The following is a 23954-nucleotide window of genomic DNA, read 5'->3' on the forward strand; positions in this document are numbered from 1 at the left end:
AACATTTTCTGAAACTGAATTTATTATAGAATGTATCATAACTAGAAAATAATGTGTTGCAGCTATTCAAAGTAAAGAAAATATTCACAGAAATCATGGTTTCAGCTAGAGAGTAATTTCTAATCTCTTCTATATAGAAACTCCATTACTTGGGCAAAGGAAGAAAGCAGATTTTCCAGACAAAGGGATGACATGGTCTGGCCAGGGTAACTTCTATTAAAGTGGCATAGTTTGTCATATCTGACAACCCACTGAAGAAAGTTATCACTAGTTAAGGGCCTGACCCTGCATTCCTTATGTGGACAAAAATCCCTTTGAAGTCAATGAAGCATCCTGCTCAGATAACTATATCAGGATTTGGCAATTAATGAAAACTTTTAATTTCTTAAGTAGATTATAAAGGGTTTTCCCTGAAAAGCAAACTATTACATGTTACTCACAGCGACTCCTTGGCAGTGCGGGTTTGTTTCCAGCAGCTCTTGCAGCACAGGAACTGTTTCTCACTAACTAGGAATTACAAAAAGTCAAACCCACATTGTTTTCTATTTGCATTGATCTGCCTAAAGTGTTCTTCTCTAGCTGATGTCTAGTTGAAGATTTTGACAGCTTTGCATTCAAAAGGTCAGTAAGCAGTCCTCAGGGCAATTTGATTTAAACCTTTAGCATTTTGCATACTCCCAAGCAGCAGTGCATAGGAGGACATGTGTGTTCACAGCTTCTGAAAGGTCAGGCTTCCCAGCCCTCAAAACAAAACCCCAATCAGAAATATTTCAGCTTGTAGAAAATATCAGACAATTATGAAAACATTTTCCGTTAAATTAAACTCAAAAGGGTATAGAAAAACAAATTGTGATGTATGTTTTTAGGCTGGTGTATTTCAACAGAAAGTTTTCCATTCTGTCCCATTTCGGAAGGCTGCCTTATCTGTCTTTCCTCAAGAGGCAGGCTCACTTACTCAGTGTCTGTTCAGGTTTTCCAAGCAGACTGGCCTCCCCCCTGCCCGAAATCCCAAGCCTCTCTCTGGGATGAAAACCTGAAACCTACAATGCAAAATTTGTTTGAAGTCTCATTAAGCAAGAAACCTCAAATTAAGGACAGCTCAGCAAACAAAACATTTTTCTACAGGATCACGTGGACATAAACCAAGCATTACATGGAAGTTCTCCCTCATTATCCCCTTTGTGAGCTGTTTGTATTCTGATTAGCGTGCTAATGATATATGTTCCACAGAGAAAAAGCAATTAAGTCTCCACTTCAAAGAAAAATGATTTAGTGTAAGAGTACCAAAGCTTGTGCTTGCATCTCCTACTGATTTTGTGATGCTGCAGAGCAACCTGGCAGCTATTAAATGCTGAATTCCCGTTTAAAACCATGGAGGACAGTAGGTGTTGTTTGCCTTTTAAATATATAGGTGTTTCAATAACATGCTTCTATGACACTACAAGTATGGGTTGGTGGTGGTGGTTGAACTGCAGATGAATAAGTGAGCTCCTCTCGGTTCACATCACAAGAACTGCACATTGATTCCTTTAAAGAAATAGCTGATTAAAAGGGGGGACATATTAAAATAAACAAACTGCCTGAAAAAAAGGGAGAATCTCATACAAAAAAAAAAAAAAAAAAAGATAAGGCCCTATGTGAAGAACCCCCACAACAAACTAATGAGAAACAGAAAGGAAAACACACATGAACAGACCATGAAAAACAAGAGAAACAACAGACAGAAGAGTTTGGTCTCCTAACAAGTGACATTATTTTTGACCAGAAGAAATTAGTAAAATGAAAAAACTACACATATTCAGTTTTAAGTGCTTCATGTGTGCTTTAGCATGTTACCATTGCAATGATGTAACTCCTACCCTAGAGAATTGATGAGTATCATATATTTGCTAAGTAATGCCAAAGGTGCACCAAAAAAAGTACACAAGAAAAAAGAAAAGGAAATCTGTGCTGATCCAGGACACATTTCACATTGACAGTGTGCCAAAGGCAGCTGTGGATTTCAAGGAGACAAGTGCAGATTTCTGTAAAGACAACATCAATTAGTGAAATAGCACCAAACTGTGCTATGGATTTACAGAACAAATCAAATGTCAAGGCACCAGGCAGCTTAGAAAGTAAGTTTATGTATGAAACAATAGAATAGAAAAGGAAAACGAGCAGTTAACACTCATATATTTTGCTTGGGTTTGATGCATAAGTACTCAACCCAGTCTCTAGTAAAAAAAAAAATCTGTTTAATATGCTACAGATGTGACTTATTAATAGTAATTAAAAAGAATTTAAGTCATGTGTCCTTCAAGAAGCGTAAGTGAAGACTCAGTTGCACTTTAAAGAAATTATTGTTTTTAACTTCCTCTTAACCCACAGTTCTGCCTCATGATGCAGCAAAAATGTTGAAGAATCAAATCACCTGCATCACCTTGAGAGATTTGATACAAATTAACACCCAACCTAAAAACCTGTCTATTGAGAGAAATGAACTTTGAATGAAAAAACCACATCCCCCAGTGCCTCAAACCTCCAAGTCAGTGTTGAATGTGTCTTGTTCGTGCCTGAAGTCTCATTTCCCTAACACCAGATGGGACAGCACTTCCATATATATGATAACCTTTGGAGTAAAGGAGAAATTTTAGAGAAAGACGATTTCTTACCAAAACCCTTACCAAACCAAACCAAATTAGTGATATAGACTAAAAACCCAAGAAAGCCTCACCCACAGTAGTCTAAGAAAACCTTTGATTCAGGAACAGTTTACACTGCAAGTCTTTGTTGAGGTTAATCTATACACTTTACCTTTTTCAGGCTAAATAAATTCACTTCTTCGACAGCATCGTAGCCATTTACTCAGAAACACCATTAACTGTAGAACGGTAATAATTAGTGCACAAATAAAGGTCGCCACCATCCCTATCGAAGGTCTAACTTCCCAGAGAAGTTGAGCCCTTGAAAAGTTTCCCAGAGGTTTCACACCATCCTAACACATGTAACCCCACCGTGCCAGCAGCTCATGGCACTGCCCAGGTGCTGGGAAGGGCCCAAGGGGGGTCGGGGAGAAACCCCAACACAGGGGTGCACCTGTACAAGAGCAGGAGTACTAAAATTCCTGAATTCTTGCTATTTCAAGACTGATTTGTACTTCAAAGAACTGAATCACAACTTATTAGAATAAACTTTTATTTACTGCTCTCAGGATCCTTATTTTATACTTTAAAGTATGCAACAAAACCTGCTACATTCAAATCTATACAGATTTACTGATATATATCATTCACGTTTTACAAAACTGCATATAGATTTGGGAAATTTGTATAAGTTACCTTTATTTACATGTAATATTCTCAGTCCTAATGACCTAGTCAAAGAATAAAACAAAAGTGGGATTTTAAATATCCCTTAAGACCCATTAACATTTGTTACATAATTTACATATCTTCAGAGAGAGATGTGCTACACTTTCTTCTTGCATATTTATAAAGACTGTGACTAACAGAAATTCGCTGGCCAAAGCTAGGTACTGTCATTTCCTCAGATCATAATAAAATGTTAATTGGTATCATAATAAAATGTTAAAATTTGAGCAAGCCAGGTATATAAACCAATTTTTTTCTTTTAGAACCAACTTTGCTAATCATTTTAACCAGCACTTGCTCAAAGAAAGTGTTAACATTAATACAAAAAATACCCACATTTACAAAAGAAATCAAACTCATATTTATACGACAAGTTGATCTACAATAAATTGCACATTGTTGGTTATGACTTTGGTTATACTGTATTAACAAATTTGGTTTCTAGACTAACAGTGGAGAAAAAAATATAAAAATGCAGCTGTAGAAACTAGCAACCTGTAAACATATCACAGAACCAAATTCTGCACCTGATCACGTGTGCATGACCTCCATGCAGTTCAGAGAAGTTTGCACACAACAGACTGCTGAATTTGGCCCAGAAAACCCTGTAAACATGTTCTTTATTGTTATGTAGTGCAATACTGCAAGAATGGATAATAAAGGCCTCTAACTATCAGTAACTAATACTGAGTGATATCCATACAAATTCCACTTTGATTGATTTGTTGCAAAAGGCTGAATTGAAAATATTATCCATCGTTGAACTACAAATTTATCAAAAAAAGTGATGAACACTCAATAAACCAGCATCAGTATACAAATTCAAACAAAAAATGGATATAATTTCTCATTAAAACTCAGAATTATGCTGCTTATCTGTTTTGTATAAAAATCTTGGGTTTGTTACACTGTTTTAACAAAAGCAAGTTAGAAACAGAAATCTAACAAATGTGTCAGCAAGTCAACGTTCTGCAAACTGATGGCTGATAATGCAAACAAATGCTTTCCAATGTTTTACCTAATATGCTGAATTGTAAAGTGCTTAGAGCAGATCTGTTGCAAACAGCCTGAAGCAGCACAGACTATGATATTGCATTATATGAAGTTTGTTGGGTTTGGTGTTTCTTCTTTTTTTTGTTTGTTTGGTTGGGTTTTTTTTTTTAAAAACAGTTTAACAATTTCAGCTGTTCCTCTTAAAGCAGCAATTCAAATTTAAACCCTCTGCAAAGATTTCTTCACAGCTTTACTTCAGTAGTTTACTGCAGGACAGTCTCAAACATTGTACAAGAGGCAACTGCTTAAAAACATTTTAGTTTTTGACTTAACTTGGCACTGGCCCATCCAATGTGTATATTGTATTTATTAGCAAAGTACAGAAAACTGTGGAAATGACAAAATACATTTTCAAAAGTTAGTGAATTTTTAATACTTACTTATTTTACACGTGATACTATGAAGATTCAATAGCCATGTGACTAAATACAATGGTAGTCCCTGGAAAAGTCAACTTTGTTTGTAAACCCTTAAAATGAAATTGCAGCACTGGACCTATATAATTTCTGTCTTAATCGACCCCATCAAAACCCTGAGTGTTTTCAATCGCTAGAAGAAGTTTATCCCATAAATCTTCAAATGAGTCGTATGGAGGCAAATCCAAGCGATTAAAGCTGAAAAACAGATGAGAACTCTTAAGTGTTTTATCACTCTTACTAAAGGTCATGATTTATTTAAATTAAATACTCACCAGGTATGAGCTCTTGGCAGCTTTTCAGGGGTACCCCACTGTTCAACTGTGAACAACTGTGGTCCATTTGAACCTGCAGGAAAGAATACATCAATTTTCACTCTGTTATGAGATCCTTCTATAATCAGAAATTCAAATTAATAAGTATTTTGGTTCTTTGTAATCTGAGATCAGTAGGAGCTATCTATATGATCAAATCAATCTATACTCAGTAACTGTCAATAATCCAAAATCACTTGTATTTTAATTATTGCTTGCTATACCTTAATTTCAAGAGACTTTTACAGCTTAAGCTCAGAAGTCTATGCATATGCATAGTAGTTGGTCTATGCATATGCACAGTAGTTGGCATTGAAAATTTTATGGAGAAGAAAATTTTATGCTGTATAAATTTTGCATGTAAAAAATTATACATGTTTATCACCATGCGCCAAGTTATTTAACCTGGTAGAAAGTATTCAATGTCCACCTTTACCTACACAGCAACAAAGTTGAGTAACTGAGAACTTTTTGAAACCCAGTGATCATATGTGTGCATCAAGGACCTTCTTATGCACCTGAGAGAACATTTTTGTCTAGCAAGTGCAGCCCCAGCTACCTCTTGCCTTCAACAACTGTCATATCTGAAAGTTTCAGCATGTCATATCTCTAAGTTTCTTGGACTTCTCAACCCTCACCGAGTAGATGCAAAGGGCATTTTGTAACCATTTCCTTCAGCTGTATTTGTGTACGTCTGGAGAAGACTGTGTAGTTTAAAAAAGAAAAAAAAAAAAATCACTATCTTGTCAGAGAATGTCTGTTGAGTGTCCCAGTTCTCCAGCTTGGGTGGATTTGCTCCCGGAGTCCAAGCACTGCCGTTTTAGGAGCAGAAATGCCTCTCTGTGCCACGAGAGGGAGATCTCCGCTAGGAAGTGAGATGCAGGGCTGCACAGCAGGGGTGGGAAGGGAACAGCCACGGGGCAGCCCGGCAGCAGCAAAGCACCGCCGACCTGCTCGGAGCACTGAAGAACCACCTACAGTTCTTCAAATAAAAGCTGGTACAGGAAAAGTGATTCTGATCCTCACTGGGGTTTAGTGAGGATGGTAAAACAGAAATAACCACAAGAGAAATAAAGAAAGCACTGTGCAAGACAACTGTTAATTGAATTTTTCATTAATGAGTAAGTGAATAGAATTAATGAAACTGCGACTTGGCCAGAACACTGCCCAAGGATATCCTAAACCCAAGGCAGAAAGAAGCCAAGAGCTTCAGCAGTTTCTTTCTCTGGATCATTCTTTAGTTCTACCTCTAGTAGTGTTTTTAGACAAAAGAGAACTCCCGAGGCAGCAGAATTCCGATTGGGTTTCCCTGTGATGAGCATGTGCTGTAACACCTGCAGTGCCAAGGTTCAGGTGCAAGGCTCAAGTTTACTGAGGGCACTGTCCTCCCCATTGGAACTCAGCTTATTTACTGAGGGAACACAAAAAAATCAACCAAGTATTTACAACGAAAATGAAGACACAGAGAAATGGGAACACGTGGTGGGTGGTATTTGTTCACAATTCTTTTGTTTTATAAACAAATTAATGTGTTGTTTATAAAGAAGAAAATGCTTAATCAAACAGGCAAATCAGGCTATTCAGTCATTTGCACAGGATCTCAAGCCCTTTTAGCCTTAATAAAGCAGTCTAGCAGGAAACATAATAGCTGATGGCAGCTGCAAACAGGCTTCCCATCAGCAGAGCATCCCCACCCTCCTGGGCTGTTCTCTCTGCCCACCCGTGGTCGTTCCACAGTGGCTTTTCTGGCTTTGCCACTGAAGTCACTCCCCGCTGTCATCTGCTTGTTTCAGTCTCTGCCTTGTAGGTTCACAGCTTTTCTTCTGGCATTGTGTTTAACTCGTGTCATTGCAGTGGTCCCCTCTGGACTATATCCTTACAAACAACTGCATCTGTACAACCGTGGCTTGAGAGCAGATAAAAGCAGTCGGGGAACTGAAGTTAACTGCTGATGCCAGCACGTCTTTGTAATCAGATCTTGGATAACAGAATTTTCTTCAAGCTCAATCATGTGTTAAACAGGATTTTTGCAGCTCTTGAGAACTTTAAAAATCCACATTTGTTTGAGAAGTCTTACACATTTAGAAACTTCCAAAACCAGAATCAAAACAAAGTGTTTATAGAACATGGGACACACGTGTCATCTAAGTGACTCCTCTAACTTTGATTCTTGTAACTACCAATATATACTAATTTTCTAAGCAAAATTTGAAAAATAATTTGCCTCTGTCTGAAGTCAAACATCAGGACAATTTTGGTTTCAGGTTCTCTATTACTCAATTGTGAAGATAATCATAAGTACTCACCATACAGCTCAGCAAACCCATTCATGGGAACACGGGATGTGCCAGTGACAAATTGAAGTAATCTTATTCTCTTTTCAGAGTCCATCATTAAGACTGCCTATGTATGATAATGATTACAATTAAAGATTTATTTTTAAATTAGGGTTTTAAGCTAGTAGACTCATGCAACACAATACCTACCTCTAAATCATTTTCTGTGAGATATAAATACATATTTTTAGTGATACCCACAATATACCTCTCTGCCTATGAAGTCAACAATTTTTTAATGGTACTGTAACAAGAGTATGGTTACTGGCTTAGCAGGCTGTTAAAATACTTCCCTTGAAGATCTGGCCCCTACTTTCTTTGAAGTTTCCTGATGTTATGAACTAGCAGCCAAATTCCTGTAATTTATTAAACAGAAGGGTTTAACACCTCTTTAGTGTAACCATGCCAGAAAAACCTACACAGAAATATTTTTAACCCCAGACAGATACAGATTTTTTTGAAAAAGCAAGCATCAGTATTGTATTTACACTCTTACCATGCATCTCATCTTTAGTTTTCTTACTTCCTCAGGAATTTTAATGGTCAAATAATATTTACCTAATCTATTGTTTAATCACACAATAAACTAGCAGAGCAGAAAGGCAGCAGCTTTTGAACAATTTTTAAATGAAAAAATATTAGAACTTCATGATACCTTCCAGAACCACTGTATTACTTGATGGTTTATGTTGTAGCCATTTTTGTATTTTGTATGTAGTTTCCAATCAGCCACGTCCACATCTCCCAATCCACACATTAATAACTACAAAGATAGAAAAACCAAACAAACAATACCAAAGTTTAAGTCAGTAAAATTAAGTTTCACTGTGATTTGCTTTCTTTTCCATCATACACTTACCTCTAGCTCATTTTCATCAAAAAGTTTAATCAGATCCTGTGGTATTAGTTCAAAAAAGCCCTAAAAAGATGAGGGAAGTTTTTAATAATCAAGTCAACATTTTTTAAGCATTTTTATTCATTAAGAATGATATTTAGAAGCTTTAGTAAACAGAGCCAAAGCAATACATCAAATACAGATGTTTGGACATCACTAGTCTGCAGTTTGGTTATAGTGCTTTTAACTCTGACTTCTCACATCTTTATTGTGCAATACTGAGTGATGAATATGGAAGTCTGAATATCATGTATGTGATACAATTTATATAAATAAGGATAAGCAACATAGTTTAAATCAAACTAATATAATTAAGTTTCATTTCTGCAAAGGTCATTAAGTAGTTTGCACTACAGCTAAAGCTGTCAGCCATTGAGAAATCAGCAAGTTTTTCAACATGAATTCAACACCTCAGTAGAAACATATCAAAAAGATTTCTAAGTCTGAAATATTTCACAGCTGACACTACAAAAAGTATCACTGCCTTTTTTTTATACCTTACATTATACACATAACAAAATTATCTGTGGGTCTTCAGGATGTCCAAAAAGCTTGATATTAGTTGTAACAAATTCTTAGAAGAATTTACTTTGTAATTAAAGCTATACCTCTTTAAAGGCTGTCATTTGTTTCTGTACTCTGCTCACAAATCTCCACTGAATTACAAGACTGTAGGGAAAAAAGAGAGCAAAACCTCTTAAAATAAAAGGGATTTATATACAAAAAGCAACAACTTCCTTTTGTAAATAAAGCTAAACCACAGGCCCTGTAGAGGTGGATACACTGCACACAGGGACCAGTACTCACTGAATGTAGTCTCTCTTGTTCTTGTTGGTGACAACTATTTCTGATCCACCACTCTTCAGTTCATGTTGATGGGTCTAAATGGAACACACAGAATGGGTGTGAAACGAGACAGGGGTGTAACAGAATTCCTGGGTTACTATCAGGTAATTCAGGGAACTCTGGAACACTGCAGAATTTGGGAACCATGAGAAACAGATCCAGTCTCACAGGTCACATGATAAAGAGAATTTGGTTGATTCTTTTTAGAAAAAATGTATTATTCAGAGATACTAGACTGCAATGGGGAAACCTCCATTTTTCTGACCTGCTACAATATACCATTCAAGTCAGCACACAAGTTTCCAGTAATGTGGACTTGGCTAACTGCATATTCCATGACACAGCCTTCTTTCCAAATCTCATGGAAAAACAATTACAGAACCAATTCAGCAGTGGTCCCAGTAAGTAAGTGAATCAATATGCATCTCTATTATATAATGATTTATACTGATAGAACCTCAGTAAACAAATATCTGATTTTCAGTTGATCATGGATGCACATTCTCATTGCTCCTACTTAGGATCACTGCAGTTACACAAGACCACAAAGGTTATTATCCTACTTAGATCTAGTTGGCAGCTGTCATTTGGAATTTTTATGTAGAAATACCACAGGTTTTGTATGACTTACCTTCGATAGCTTTCTACAAAATAACAAACTTGTTTATTCTATAGGTTTCTAGTACATATTAGGGAAAAAAACCTTATCTCCTAGTGATTCCAACCATTTCCAAAACAGCTCATCCTTTCCATCCAATCACATAAAAACAACCTCTACTCCAGATTAAGTAATGAGTCTATAGATACCTTAATCTTGAGTTGCCTTCCCAGCAATAGCTACATTTCAATGCAAGTAATATTTAAGAAAAAAGCCTAAGCAGTTTTTTAAAACTCTGCTTATTTCCAAGTCCTTTATCACATCCCAGACAGGTTAAAAGCACTGCATGAGTAAAAAGCAGCTGAGTGAATGAAGGTGTTCTCTTACCACCACACAGGTAAAATCAGCTAATTTCACAGGTCAAATGTTTTCTTTGATGTTTTGTCTATTCTACTTTAAATAAACATACTAACCTGACCAAAAAGTTCTTCATCAACTATAAATCTGAGGTCCAGTTCTGTTGGATCATTTTCAAGAATCCATCTCAGAGAATTGTAATATTCACTATCCTGAGAAAGAATTACAAAATAGTAAACAGAAAATAGAGTAGCCACCTTTTAAGCTGCAAGAGGTTCCACTACAGTCCAGTGAATGCTGCTATCCAGGGCAACCCTCTAGTGGACACAGGGATTTTGGAATTGTACAAGGCTCTAAAGACATTTGAAACCTGAAGACTCAGCAATCTGTGTAAATGTCTCACACAGCAAAACGGTGATAAGATGCCACAGCATTATCTGAAGTAATATATTTTGTGTCTCATCCTGTATTTATCTTCCTTTCATTATTAGGCATTACTATAACGAGCCTTAGGAAATTAAACAAAAATTAAGATAAAGTCAACTGCATCCAAAGCAGTGTGAGCAGCAGCTCAAGGGAGGTGATTCTCCCCTCATCTTCACTCTTGTGAGACCCCACCTGGAGCGCTGCATCCAGCTCTGGGGCCTGCAGTGTATGAAGGACGTGGACCTGCTGGAGCAAAGGCAGAGGAGACCGCAAAGATGCTCCCAGGGCTGGAACACCTCTGCTTATGGAGACAGGCTGAGGGAGCTGGGGTTGTTCAGCCTGAGAAGAAAAGGCTCTGGGGAGACCTTAGAGCACCTTCCAGTGCCTATAAAGGGGCTACAAAAAGTATGGCAAAGGGACTTTTTATCAAGGAGTATAGTGACAGGATGAGGGACAATGGTTTTAAACTGAAAGAGGGTATATTTAGCTTAGATATTAAGAAGACATTCTTCCCTGTGAGGGTGGTGAGGCCCTGGCACAGGCTGCCCAGAGAAGCTGGGGATGCCCCACCCCTGGCAGTGTTCAAGGCCAGGTTGGATGGGGTTTTGAGCAACCTGGTCTGGTGGAAGATGTCCCTGCCCATGGCGGTTGGAATTGGATGGGCTTTAGGGCCCCTTCCCAACCAAACTATTCCATGATTCCAGAGTACTGAACAAAAACAAAATCAAAACACAAAAAACCCCACCCCAAAAAAATCAGAACACATCTACTACTCAGAAACAGACATTCTGTAGTTTTAAAGGACAACGAAACCAGCAATAGATTAAAGAGATCAAATAACAATCACTTTGCCCATGAGTACTCTAGATAAAAACCATTATCAGGCAACCAACCACCAAGAAAATTCTAAGGGCCATGTTTTCCTCTAAAAATGTTACATTGTATCACTCAAATATTATCAGTCTCTGAAAGTATAAGAATACAACTATTTTGAATAATCAAAGACACAAACTAATTTAAAAAACAGGTTAAGACAAGGATCCTAAAGATATTTATATCCAATTTTAAGAACCCTAGTGTCTAGAAATATTTTAAGAAAACATCATAGAAAGTTTAGAGTCAAGTTTCCAATACAGCTCCACTGATTTAAACCTGAGTCTAGGTCTTTGATACTATCTGGAAGTTTCAATTCCTATACAACTTACAGACTTATAAGAGATGCAGCCTAAAATTTCTTTGAATCATGCCTTTTCAACCTTCACAATGTATTAGACATATATAGAGAGAGAAGAATTAAAATGAACATGAAATCTTAACATACATGATAAAGCAAATTACATACCACAGACTCCATGTCATGTAGTGTTATTGGTTTTTGGAGCATCATCTTGTAAAAAGGACGAATAAAAAAGGCTTTAAAGAAGAAGAAATAAATTCAACAGTATGTAACTTGAGAGTCAAACCAGCCACAATAATAATCTAAATATCATATTACGTAAAATTAATACTAACCATCCAAAAGTTTGCCATGGTAAACAGCCATGCCAGCCACACGACCTATAAACTTGAAATAAGAGAGATGATCTTCATTGCAAAGTCCAGAGTTTGGATTGATCTGCAGAGTATAGTTATCTCTGAAGTTGAGGGAGGGAACAGGGAAGAGAAAGAAAAACAAAATGTTGTACTATTGGAACAGTCTCATATCTGAAGATCTGAAAGACATCACTAGTTAAATCAGTTATTGCTTTTCATGATGTTAATACCTAATATTTAACAATACTCAACAGAAGACAATTAGCATATCAGAAACAACCACCACGAAACACCTTTGTAAGTTAAAAACATACTAAAAAGAAGGGATTAACTGCTACTAATTTTAAAGTAGTCAGAATAACATACTCTGTATTATTTGTTAAGTGCTGCCTCTTCTGTTAAGCAGGAGATGGCTGCAAGCACACCCTTGTCCATGCAAGGAGGACATGGCTTATGTTAGACCACTGCAAAAACAAAATGCAGGTACTGCCTCCACAGTATTCTGCCCTCAAGCAACAAGGTGCAGACTATTGCATTTATTAACAACTAAACCCTCCTGTACAGTTGCAGGTGAGGGGGCAGTAATTCCATTTTTAAAGAAGGTCTGAGAAATACATTTGATCTGCTTTCCACAGGCGAGTCTTCATGTCTTCCAGATCTGTATTACTTACGTAGCTGAATATTCGAACAATCCATAATAAGGATTAAACATTTCTTTAGAGAGAAGGAAGAACCATTCTCTGGCCACTCCTCCATAGTCTAAACCTTTTTCCCCATCAAATTCAATCCAAAGTCTTGCTTTAAGGAAATCTGCTCTCTTTACAGCTATAATTCTTCTATAAGAATCTTCAAGGATTGTTGTGCGATGAATTTTCATTTCAAATCTATTTGGAATATCACTCTACAAAAAAAGAGAATAGGAAAACATAGAATAATAGAACAAAACCCAGCATCTTATAGCAGAACATGCAAATTCTGTAAAAAGACACTGAAGGGCACACAAATGTTTTTCTTAAACAACTTGGAAACGTAACACAGTATGATTGAGAAGACACCCTATCTACCTACAATTCAACTAGCTAGGGGAATTTCAGATTCTAAGTCCTATTTCATACTAAGAAAGTACAGCTAAAGTAAGTTCTTACCCATAACAGCATATGGGCAGTTGTTCTGCACGCAGCAAGGCATGCAGTCTTTTTTGACAGTGAACATTCATCATATTACAAACTTGATTAAAAAAACTTCACAGTTTTACTCACAATAAAAAAACTCACATAAAATTATTTGGAACCATTTCACCTGGCTTATTTTACCTTCCAGTTCAATATTCTAACTACACGGTTAGGTGTCCCATTCTTTTACGTACGACAAAATGTACAGTTGTATTTAATACTTAAATTACCACAATTATATTGAGTGGCTGAGCTGTATATCATTTCTCAGATTAGCATAATGACACGTGAATGAATGCCAAGCTTGTTTGACTAGGAACATAAAAAATGAGGTGCATATATAATTGTGTGCAACTTACATGTGAGCTCAAAATGCATAGGCAGACCTGGGAGGTAAAAGGTGGATCTAAACTATTTTATTTATTATATATGCAAAATATCTCCCAAGGACACAAAATTTGATTGCACTTGTGCAGAGACTCATTGTTATCTGGCTGTCCAGATGCTATTTACAGTCTTTTATGCTATGTGTTATAAATACACCTGGCACTGCCATTTCAAACTACAATTTGCCAATGAGATTCATAAACTTCAGATTTTAAGGCTGTAACAAGTTATTTCAGTCATCCAGCCTGATCAAAATGACAGTACAGATTTCTACACGGACAATGTAAAATCTATTTGGAGAACTTCCATTTCCATATCCTGAGTTTCAAAAACTACTATATGCTTGATCAGCGATTTCCAAACTTCTCTATTGCCGGTCTACTTTCAGGTTCATGACTTTTGTAAACTTTTGGAACTCCTACTTTTTCAGTTGGATTGCTTGCAGTCTCATCACTGCATCAAGTCACAAACCCTGCTGTTAGATTCAATGCTAGTTGCTACCAAGTTGCTGCCTCACAAATGTATCTGTGATCAGACAGTAAATTTACCTTCCCTGTACCCTAAGTTTTCCCTTGTTCAGGGGTCTAAGTTTCTTAACTTTCTGCTGGGCTCCTACTGATAACTGACCTGTTTCTTTAATTTCTTTCTGAAGAATTCATACTTCCGTTTATAGTCCCTGGAGTAAGGCACGGCCTTGGAGGGGAATAAAAAAAGAAAAAAAAAAGAAAAAGTTTGAGATCATCTAACAATTAATGTCATATAAACTAGTCTATGTTTGTGAAACATAGACAACACATTTAAGTTCTGAGATAACAGGAATACATGTTTTACTGAGTGGCAGGGGAGACTTTCAACTCATAAACATCTGGAATGAAAAGCACTTCTCTGCTCAGAGCAGTTCCATAGAGTTTATCCTGCACTTCACCATCAGCTGATGTAACAAACTGAGATCCCTGCCTGGCCCAGATCAAAGTGACCCAAATGCCTTTGGTGACGTACAGAACGCGGAGTCTTTCCTGCTGTATCATGAGAGACCTGGCTACAAACCCCTCTATTTTCCATGAACAGGGAAGGCTGTTTACATACGTGGGCTATTAATAAACAGACATATCAGCTGAACACTAAAACCCATCTATAATTATAATGTGTACCAGCTTTGCAATTAGTCCTGGTGATTTTGCACTTCAGATTAAGTATCAAGGCTAGATAATTATTTTTTCAGTTGGCAATTAATTTAATTCCTTTTTAAGAGATTTTTTTTTTCTTTTTTCTCGAGTTTCATTCTTGAATTGAGCTAGTGTGGATAAAAAAAATACAGTTTTTTATCCACTTTAAATCCCTCCCCCTCAGGGGGAAACTTTTACTACCATGGGAACTGCTTTTTTTTTTTTCTGGCATTTAAAGATCATTTCCACAGAAAGCTTTTTAAATAGTCTTTAAGAAAAAATAAAAATGCTTTGTTCAAAGGCCCTGGAAGTTTCACCTTCTAGACTGAATAACTGATAAATGACAAGAGTTTATTGGGATGTTATTAACAGTAGTCTTGAAAAACATGAAAATCTACATAAGGAATGCTTACTGGTCCAGTTATAGCCACATTCTGCAGTCGGGGATCCTCCCATTGTGTTCTCTTTGTATCTGCAAGACATTTCTTGATTAGTTCCATTAAGTTCCATTTAGATAATGTTCAGAAATAAAATGATGAGTGGGGGAGAATACAACGTTGTACATACTGTGGTTTATGAAGAATATTCTTCCATCTGTGTGAGTTCTCTCTTCCCATCCTGGCTGCAAGAATCATAAATTTCTGATCATACGGTTTGCACAGAACTCAACATGATCTGCAGTTGTGGGCATTCCCCCACCCCCAATCTACTGTCAGCACTGGAATTCAAAATGGAGTATTTTTTGTAGGAAAAAGCAGGCCTCATTTTCTCATGTGCAAATGTCAATAATACTAATTTAAATGATTACACTGTTTCATCTGAAAAACAAATACAAAACAGTTTACTTACTGGTAATGGGCCCAGGTCTACTGGATCTAGAGAAGTCTTTCTCCTCGGGTGAGCAGGAATTTTCAGTCTTGGATCTTCCTTTGAAAAGCAAACAAGCAGCATGTTAAAATCCTTTTGTTGTTTTGTTCTGCTTTTATTTTTTTCCTCTTTACTAACGATTGTGTAAAGAATACACCTAGCACCAACTAGGTCATTGTTGCATATTCTGCAGCCAGGGGAATCCTTGGGGATTCTCACTACTCCAGTAATTTACAATCATCTTCTAGTGTCCTCTCAGCTTATTCTGTTTACATATATATAACTAAAACTCCCTCATTCAACTCAATTTTTGTGTAATTGAGTCGAATTACTCTTTCCATACAGTTTCTGGCACACCTTGTGCATTTTAGGTTTGGTGGGGTTTTTTGTTGTTCAGTTGGGTGGTTGTGTTAAATGAGTTCTTTCCATAAACCTGGAGAAAAGAATCCTCATTTTGAATCCATTTAACGCATTTCTCTCTTTCCCTTTCACCTGTCAGTAATATTGACCTACTCCTGAAATGTTTAAGTCCATCTAATAGCACTGCCAAGTGGTGTGCAGTGCCACTCTGTGGAACTGCAGCTGTACAACTCCCTCATCCATACTGTAGCTGCACCTGGTCTGCTTTCCTAAATATCCACATTGTTCCCTGTGAAAAATTCAACGTAATGGATTTCATGCTGAAGGTAAGTTTACAAAACTGATTTCTGTTAACAGCACATACAAGCTATCTCAGTTTTACAATGTCATCTAGGAGGTATTTACATCTGCGAAACAGATTCGTATTTTCCTCCTTCCAAGCTAAACTTTCAAATACCAATACAAGTAGTAAAACTGATAATCTTCTACTCATTTCACGTATTTTACATTACTTGGCATTACAGATGTTCCTTAACAGACACAGCTATCTTGGCACTAAAGATCTATACAGAAGCTTGCTGAAAGTAGCACAGTTTTGATTGGAGAGGAACTAGAATTTCAGTCCATGAGAGCAGCTGCCCATTACCCATGTTGTGGTTTTGGTATTGTGGTCAATAAAGAATGGTCTCCCATTGGGTGCATGTCGGACTTCCCAGCCTTTAGGGAGGAATCCTTGCTCCACTTCAGGCTGCTGCTGAGAAGACTGTTGTGATGAGTCACTTGATGTTGCTTGTGGCTGTCTTCCTATAGAGATACTTTGTGCAGCCGACACCTGACTTGTTTCTGTAGCAATCTATGGTAAATGACCAAAAAAAAAATCATATCGAATTAAAGCCCTGTAAAGCAATATATTTTTTCTATTAGCCTATATTTTTGAGTGATGAAAGCAGTTTCATAAAGCAAGTGCCAGACAGTACACAGATTTGTTTAGTCTAATATCAACAACATTGACTAAAAATCACTGATCATGCTATCAAGGTTAAAAGAAGCCTTTCAGCCTTCTCAGTCAGCTATCACTCCAGAAAACCTCCTTGGTACATTCATAGTAGAGTGACTTGCCATAAATATTACTGTTCCTAACTCTCCTTGAAGTCTCTCAGATATTTTATGTAGTACTTTACTAGTTTATACCTTTCATAGGCTCTATGTCAAAGAGGTCTCTCAACTTCATTTCTATTATACGAGATGTTTAAAAGGTTAAATGAATAAAAACATCAATATATTAGACAAGACAGTACCTGTACAACTGGCTTTATCCAGGTAGTGGTTCTAGAATTGTGATCTATATAATATGATCTTCCTTTGTCATCTTGTCGTTCTTCCCAGCCTGGGGGTAATCCAGATGAAGTAGGCAGTAACTAAATATTAGTAATAACAGATGAAAAACAATTAAGAAAACCATGAAACTTACTGTGAAAAGGTTTTCCTCTGTCAAATTAAAACAACAAAACTATAATCCAGAAGGTTCATGACTTTTACGAACTGGATAAAATAGATAAGAAGTATTTAGGTTCTTACTGAATAGTCTGAAGTAAGAGACTTTTATTTGTTTGTTTATTTAAAATTCAAGCTCCTCATGTAAAATAATTCATTTATAAACCTGCTTTAGGCATGGCTGATCCAGCCTAGTACTTCTGGTTAGCAGCTCATAGTTTGCAGTGTCACCATGAAAACATAATGTAACATGGTATAGCTTTTAATTAAAAGTAAACAATTATATAAGGCAAACAATCTGAAAAACAAAACTCGTATCTTCATGAGAGCCTTCCTTCTGCAGGCTCTATCCATGCATCAAGCTAATGCTAAACAAAGTTGGAACTTGAAAGCTTTACCACTGAACTAGACTCATGATTGCCATTTTGTCAGGACAGCTGCTGGACACGGAAGGCCAAATCTCATTTGAAATGTCAGCACATAATACACATAAAAGCCTGTGTTTTTTGGAAAATGACATACCACTGGATGTGCAGGCTGCTCTTCAAGTCTGTATGTTTGCAAACTACCTCTTCTGCCGGAATGGTTCTTGAAGTAGTGAAGAGAAATGACACATTAGCTATTATTATTATTATTATTAGCAGCTTTAAGGATGGCAGCAAACAGTCAACAATGGTTATTACACTTCAAACTATTACAGTTTTCATCTGGAACAAAGTGTTGTATTTGTTTTGAAACGGTGATTTAATATATTTTTGAAACTCCTGTTTTAACACCGCTAGAAACATTAAGTTCACAGCGCCTATTAAATTTTAAAACAGAATAATAGAGGCTTGTGAAAGTTCAGAAAACCACAGCAATAGATGTTTTGGCATGTAAAACATTAGAGTTAATTACAACTAGTTACATCACAGTTGAATTTACAGCATAGAACTTACTGCGTTATCTTGTCAGTAGAGTAAAGCCTGTGATACATCACAGCTAACACAACTTTCCAGAGAATAGATTAAGTGAATAATGACAAGATGTGAGAGTCCAACACAGCCAGTTTGAGAAGAGTAATTCAATCCCTGGACTTTGCATAAGCGTTCACCTTTCTGTCTAGTGCCATACTTAGACCTAATTTGCCACAATTAAGCAACTGTAATTCATCTTGCTCCAGGATTTCCCTGATTATTTGAAGGATTTCTCCCTGTCTACGTACCCTTTTAGAATACTTCAAAGAAAAACCACGATTAAGTTTTTAATTTTTTTTTTTGTGTGTGGGCAGTGGAGGTAAAGAGAGGCAGGAATGTCATTCTATCTGACTCTAGCAAATAATTTGAACATCAGCCTCTATCTTTGCTCAGGCCACCCAAGCAAGCTGAAATAACAGTTTTCTTGCTACCCACTGGATGCTGAATAGCAGAGATCAAGTAAAGTCTTGTTACTCTCAGTTGGCTATTTCCAGCAACACCAGTGATGCATTTGTACAAACTCAGATGAACACTGTCAATCCCAAATTTACATTTGGAATGGCATCCTCAACATCACAAAAGCTAATGATTACTTCACTACCCAAATCTAACAGACTAGATGGTCTGGGTCACCTCTATGGGCTTTCCTCAATGGACAGTGGATTTCTCAGGTCATGTATCAGGTTACAGGGCTGTTTGTGGAGCTCGGGTTTCACAAGACAGCTGAGCTTAATTGCTTGCTACCATCAAAAAGACAAGTTTCATCCCTGGCTATGTACTCCTGCTGCTTTCCTTTGCCACCTTAGTATTTGTCAGACAACTCAGCATGCTGTTTCAGCTTGCTACAGCTGCAAAAAAACAGAGTTGGGGAAAAGAGAGAATAGTTTTCTGCTGGTTTAGCAAGCTGAACAGACTCAGCCAGAGGTCAGACAAGTTTCACAACTGGCACAAGGGCTGTGGAATTGTATGGCAAGTTCCCTTTTTCACTGCTATGGAATCAGCAGGTCTGCTCAGCCCAATCATAAAACCTTATCCCAATATTCACAAAGAAAAATTATCTATCTTGAGAGTTGTTGTAGTGGGAAAAGTCACCCCCATAGCACAACTCCTTTAGAAATAAGCTGTCAGGATACAGACAGCTTTCCTCATCCCTCGTTTTCAGCAGCCCTATGACACTGGACTATGAAGTACATTTACAGACTGAAAAACAGTTCACACAAACCTGTTTTAACCTCAGGCAGAAATTCATGTAAGCAAAGTAGGGAAGAATAAAATGTTTGTTTAGATGGGTTTCCATAGTAAAAAGACTACTCTTAAAATCTCTGCATTCGAGATAAAATTTAAAAATTGCTAAATGAAATATTTACGGATCTAAATCTACCAGTAGTAACATTTTGTGCAAAATACTGTAGATATTTCTACATTAGAACAACAAGAAAAATAATTTACAGTGTAGGCTGCTGACTGGCCAGTAGCTGAACTTCCAGAGGTAGTAAGTCTGTTACTCAATTCTTCTGCAAGATGAGTCTGAATATCACAACTACTCTGCGAGAGAGGTATTTGAAGGTTCTGACTGCTATACATTGTTGCCTCATCTTCAGTTATGATTTCCCAGCTCTTTAAAAAGAAAATAAAGAAAAAATGCTTTTAGAAAGTAGTTTCAAGTTACAATGAGTTAAGACAAGCTTTTTGAGTAGACTAGATTAAAAAGCCATTTGCATTTCAGGAACACTTAGAGATTTACTCTTTTACCTCGGGGGAATCTCTGTTGTCCACATTTTCTGTCTCCTCTGATATCTGTCGCCGGTGAGTGAACACGTGCTGGGCCTCCAGCTGCACACTGCCCATATCTGCCACAGCCACATTGTCCCTGGTGGGGTGGGAGGGGAGAACTCAGCCCACAGCAGCCACATTTTATCTTTCAACAGTAAGCCAGGCTAACAGCTAAAACATACATCACAGTCGTTCTGGCAGAGGAAAAAGGAACAGTCTGGACTATAAAACTTCATGTAAGCTGTTTAAAATGAGCAAGTATTTGTGTCAATGTGAAGTGTAAGTTAAAATAAAGAAACAGGTAGCATTCCAGAGGAAAAAAATAAGGGAAATAATTTAATGAAGTCCCTGATGGGAAGGAAGAACCAGGCTTGAAAACGAAAAATTTCCTTTCCATTACTATGGTTATTATCTCTTTAATTGCAACCAGTTTCTATTTGGACACATACTTCCAGAGCAAAGGAAGTGCACGGTGCAGTCAAAATGACCTCCAGCCAGTGACCATTGCCCACATAGGCTACAGAAAGGCTACATTGCCCACTTAAGCTACAGAAAGCCCTCCACTAATTCCCCTTGCTTTCAATGTAATTAGAGTGAACCAGCAACAAGACTTGAATTTTCAGGCCAAAACACATACTGAGCAGTTGGTCTTTTCCACTGTGTCCTTCTGAATTCATGATTGACGTAGTAGGTCCTGCCGAGGATGTCCTGCCTTTCTTCCCAGCCTGCAGGCAGTGGAGGAGATTCCTGCTGCTGCTGTTGTGGCTGGCTAGCAGCATCTGGTTGGTCCAATATAATCCATCCAGGCTAAGAGATATCACATAAGTGCTTTTAATATTACCAAAGCTGAAAAAAGTATCTCAATTTATTAAGCCACTCTCCCCCTTTTTAAGGTGTAGTTCCATTATATCTCAAGCCAGTAAGTTTGGCTTGGCCTGTTCATTTCTCAAAAATGAACAGGGCAAATTATGCATGCAGAAATCTTATTTAAGAAATTTAGAAAACTTGGTTAAGTTCCTTAAACATATTAGTATCAGAAGTCGTTATTCCAGGAAAATAAACAGCATTCACAGAATACATTAAAAAAAGTGAACAAATGTCATTTCATACATATGCTGCCAATGTCCTAGGTGGATGAGGATACCCTTTTGTAACAAAGTTTAGTTACAGCAAAGGTGGCGATGCTGAATAGAGGTAAGCCTTTAAAAGAAATCCATTAATTTACATTGGATGTGCTTACAAAAGGTTACATATACACAGTAGTTAAAATCAAAATATCTCTACGAATTGGAGAGAGTTGAAATTCTAAAACCAGAAAGACGTTGTGTCTGTTTGCGGGCAAACAACATTAAACCTACAGCAGAAACGTAGACTTACAATTTTATGCAAGATACAAGCAATCACTTTTAACTGGTTTGTTTCTAAAATACTATTTGTAGCTCATTTATATTTAGAGTGATTCCTAACATTTGTTTTTCAGCAATAAACACATTTTTCTCCCACCTCTAATTCTTCAGCCTGTTCTGTGGTTTCTTCTTCCGACCCGTTGTTTTTAGGTAAGTAAGTCATTTTTAATCTAAGGTGGCCTTTAACTCTTGATTTATGGCTGCAGAAGAGAAAATAAAATGATCTGATTGTGCACTTGTGAAACTGTTCCCAGGAAATAAAATAGCTGACTAGAGGATTATTCTTAAGTTTCTCCACCCAAACTTGCCTCTTTATAATTAATTAATTGAGTTCTATTAATTAATTGAGTTCTATAATGGTATCGAGTTTTCAGATTTCCAGATGCATCTTGATATTATGCACCATAACTGGAAAACTTTCTTTGCAACTCACTCTACTGAAAACTTCCCTAGTATCCAAGGCATAACAATAAAGAACAAGAACATAAAGACAAGTTAATTCATATATTTATAAGAATTCAACTGTGTGCAGATAATCTATCAAGCATTATGTCAACCTGCAGAACTATTTTTCCTAACACTAAGTTACAGCAAGCTCACACACTTCAGCATCTGCCTCTCTGTATTTAGCATAATACAATATTAGAAGCCTGAAAAAAGCATTCCCCATGTTGATTTTATTTAGTATTTTGAACTGGTAAAGAAATCTGCCAAATTTTCTCATTTATTTGACTGTTGGTATAAAATAAAAACGTAAGAGTCCTGAAAATATCACCAGTCAGTCAACTGGATACTCATCTTATCAAAATGGGAAAACAACCCAAAAACGGATCACAAAGGTCTAGTGTTTATCTACGTCTGAGAAAAGTCCACATCCATTTGAAAGAGGAAGTCACCAACTCTCTTACTTTCCAATGCAAACAGTAAAAGTCATGCTTTTCAGGTATTGGGAAGGTAGTAACCTTACTATTAATATTCCTCTCTAAGTAAATGCAGGTATGAGCAGAATTGAAGAACATGCATTAGCAGTACTAAAGCATCTAAAAATTACCATAAGATTTCAAGGCAGAAAAGTGCCTGAACCTGTGGCAGAATCTCTAACTGTAAAGCACTGCCAAACTCATGTGGCAGCCACTACGAGAAGAGGTCAGGTCCTCCATAAAAAAACAACTGAAGTTCATTCATGTAGAGACAATAAATATTCTTCATTCATTCGTAGAATAGGAAACGTTAAATTCAGAAAAATAGGAGGTCAAATTGAAGCTTGATATTCGATAACTCTTTTAAAACCATTGATCTACTAAAAATCAAAAAGTGTAAAATACTTTAAAAATACCTCTGGCTGAGGAAGATCTATAGATCCCACATATTCTGCTGTTATTTCTAAATTGGAACCTACTAACTGAAAAATATTGATATGCATTTCATGTATTTTATTTCTAAATTGCTAAAAATTGCTCAGATTTAGGTTAAGAAGCTGCATTTTAAAAACAAACATGAAATGCTTAACATTAATATCAGTGTCCAAATGTTACCCATAATTTAGAAATTCCTTGTCTTTTTTAACATAGGCCTTCCTAAATGTTTAGCTGCTTTTCAGTGTAATTTTTTATATGTTTATTATAAAGGTCACATGAAACTGTTCACATGAAACAGGTAAACAAAAGAGACAGGAAGGCAGGAAACAATTTTAAGTTGAAAAGGGATAAATGAGTTAATGCACAATATTGGCCTCCGTTTTCACTGTTAAGTGAAACAGTAAATCGGTCAGATGAAGTTACAATGCAAATTATATCGTGGCCTGAAGAAAAATGATTTATTCTTACCAAATAATCTAGAAGTATTTAAACAAATTCTGACTTTTTAGTAGAACCACAATATCTTACAAATGGACACTCAAATTTCTTTGATGAAAAGAGACAAATTTAGACAATATTTACATATTTACAACTAATTACACAACAACACTGTTTAGATATGAAAGTTAGAATTTCCATGTGCTGTTTACTAACCTTCTTGGATGAAGAACAAAATCCTTAAATGTATATGGTCTCTCCATACTTGGATTTTCTGTCTGGAATAAGACAAGTTTTTTCAAGACAAATCTTTATCAAGCACTTGAAGTTAAAGAAAACTATCATAAACTTACAATTAATTTCTTTATAACATTTTAAAATTTAAATTACAGGTTCAGGTACAGTAACAGCAATACCAGTTTTAATCTTAGTAATAAGCCTAACGCTCTG

The 23954-nt window shown here is 36.7% G+C and overlaps 1 protein-coding gene across 2 annotated transcripts in view; it reads right to left on the reverse strand.

The window, feature by feature from the left end:
- Positions 1 to 3160: 3160 nt before the first annotated feature.
- Positions 3161 to 23954, reverse strand: part of NEDD4 (NEDD4 E3 ubiquitin protein ligase) — a 53549-nt gene continuing 32755 nt past the window's right edge. For both annotated transcript variants that reach the window (XM_027736904.2, XM_027736903.2), the window contains 23 exons: positions 23721 to 23782; positions 21806 to 21908; positions 20940 to 21109; positions 20282 to 20399; positions 19979 to 20146; positions 18096 to 18161; positions 17378 to 17497; positions 16726 to 16932; positions 15702 to 15779; positions 15420 to 15474; positions 15266 to 15324; positions 14314 to 14379; positions 12799 to 13028; positions 12107 to 12228; positions 11937 to 12007; positions 10285 to 10380; positions 9175 to 9248; positions 8976 to 9036; positions 8332 to 8391; positions 8128 to 8235; positions 7443 to 7539; positions 5098 to 5170; positions 3161 to 5020 (listed from right to left, as the gene is read on the reverse strand). In XM_027736904.2, coding sequence (XP_027592705.1) covers positions 4918 to 5020; positions 5098 to 5170; positions 7443 to 7539; positions 8128 to 8235; positions 8332 to 8391; positions 8976 to 9036; positions 9175 to 9248; positions 10285 to 10380; positions 11937 to 12007; positions 12107 to 12228; positions 12799 to 13028; positions 14314 to 14379; positions 15266 to 15324; positions 15420 to 15474; positions 15702 to 15779; positions 16726 to 16932; positions 17378 to 17497; positions 18096 to 18161; positions 19979 to 20146; positions 20282 to 20399; positions 20940 to 21109; positions 21806 to 21908; positions 23721 to 23782 — 2367 coding nt within the window. In that variant the 3' untranslated portion in view covers positions 3161 to 4917. The remainder of the gene's footprint in view (positions 5021 to 5097; positions 5171 to 7442; positions 7540 to 8127; positions 8236 to 8331; positions 8392 to 8975; positions 9037 to 9174; positions 9249 to 10284; positions 10381 to 11936; positions 12008 to 12106; positions 12229 to 12798; positions 13029 to 14313; positions 14380 to 15265; positions 15325 to 15419; positions 15475 to 15701; positions 15780 to 16725; positions 16933 to 17377; positions 17498 to 18095; positions 18162 to 19978; positions 20147 to 20281; positions 20400 to 20939; positions 21110 to 21805; positions 21909 to 23720; positions 23783 to 23954) is intronic.

The sequence above is a fragment of the Pipra filicauda genome, unplaced genomic scaffold, assembly GCF_003945595.2.
Source record: "Pipra filicauda isolate LSUMZ 115617 unplaced genomic scaffold, ASM394559v2 scaffold7_size6619720_pilon, whole genome shotgun sequence".
Classification (NCBI taxonomy): Eukaryota; Metazoa; Chordata; class Aves; order Passeriformes; family Pipridae; genus Pipra; species Pipra filicauda.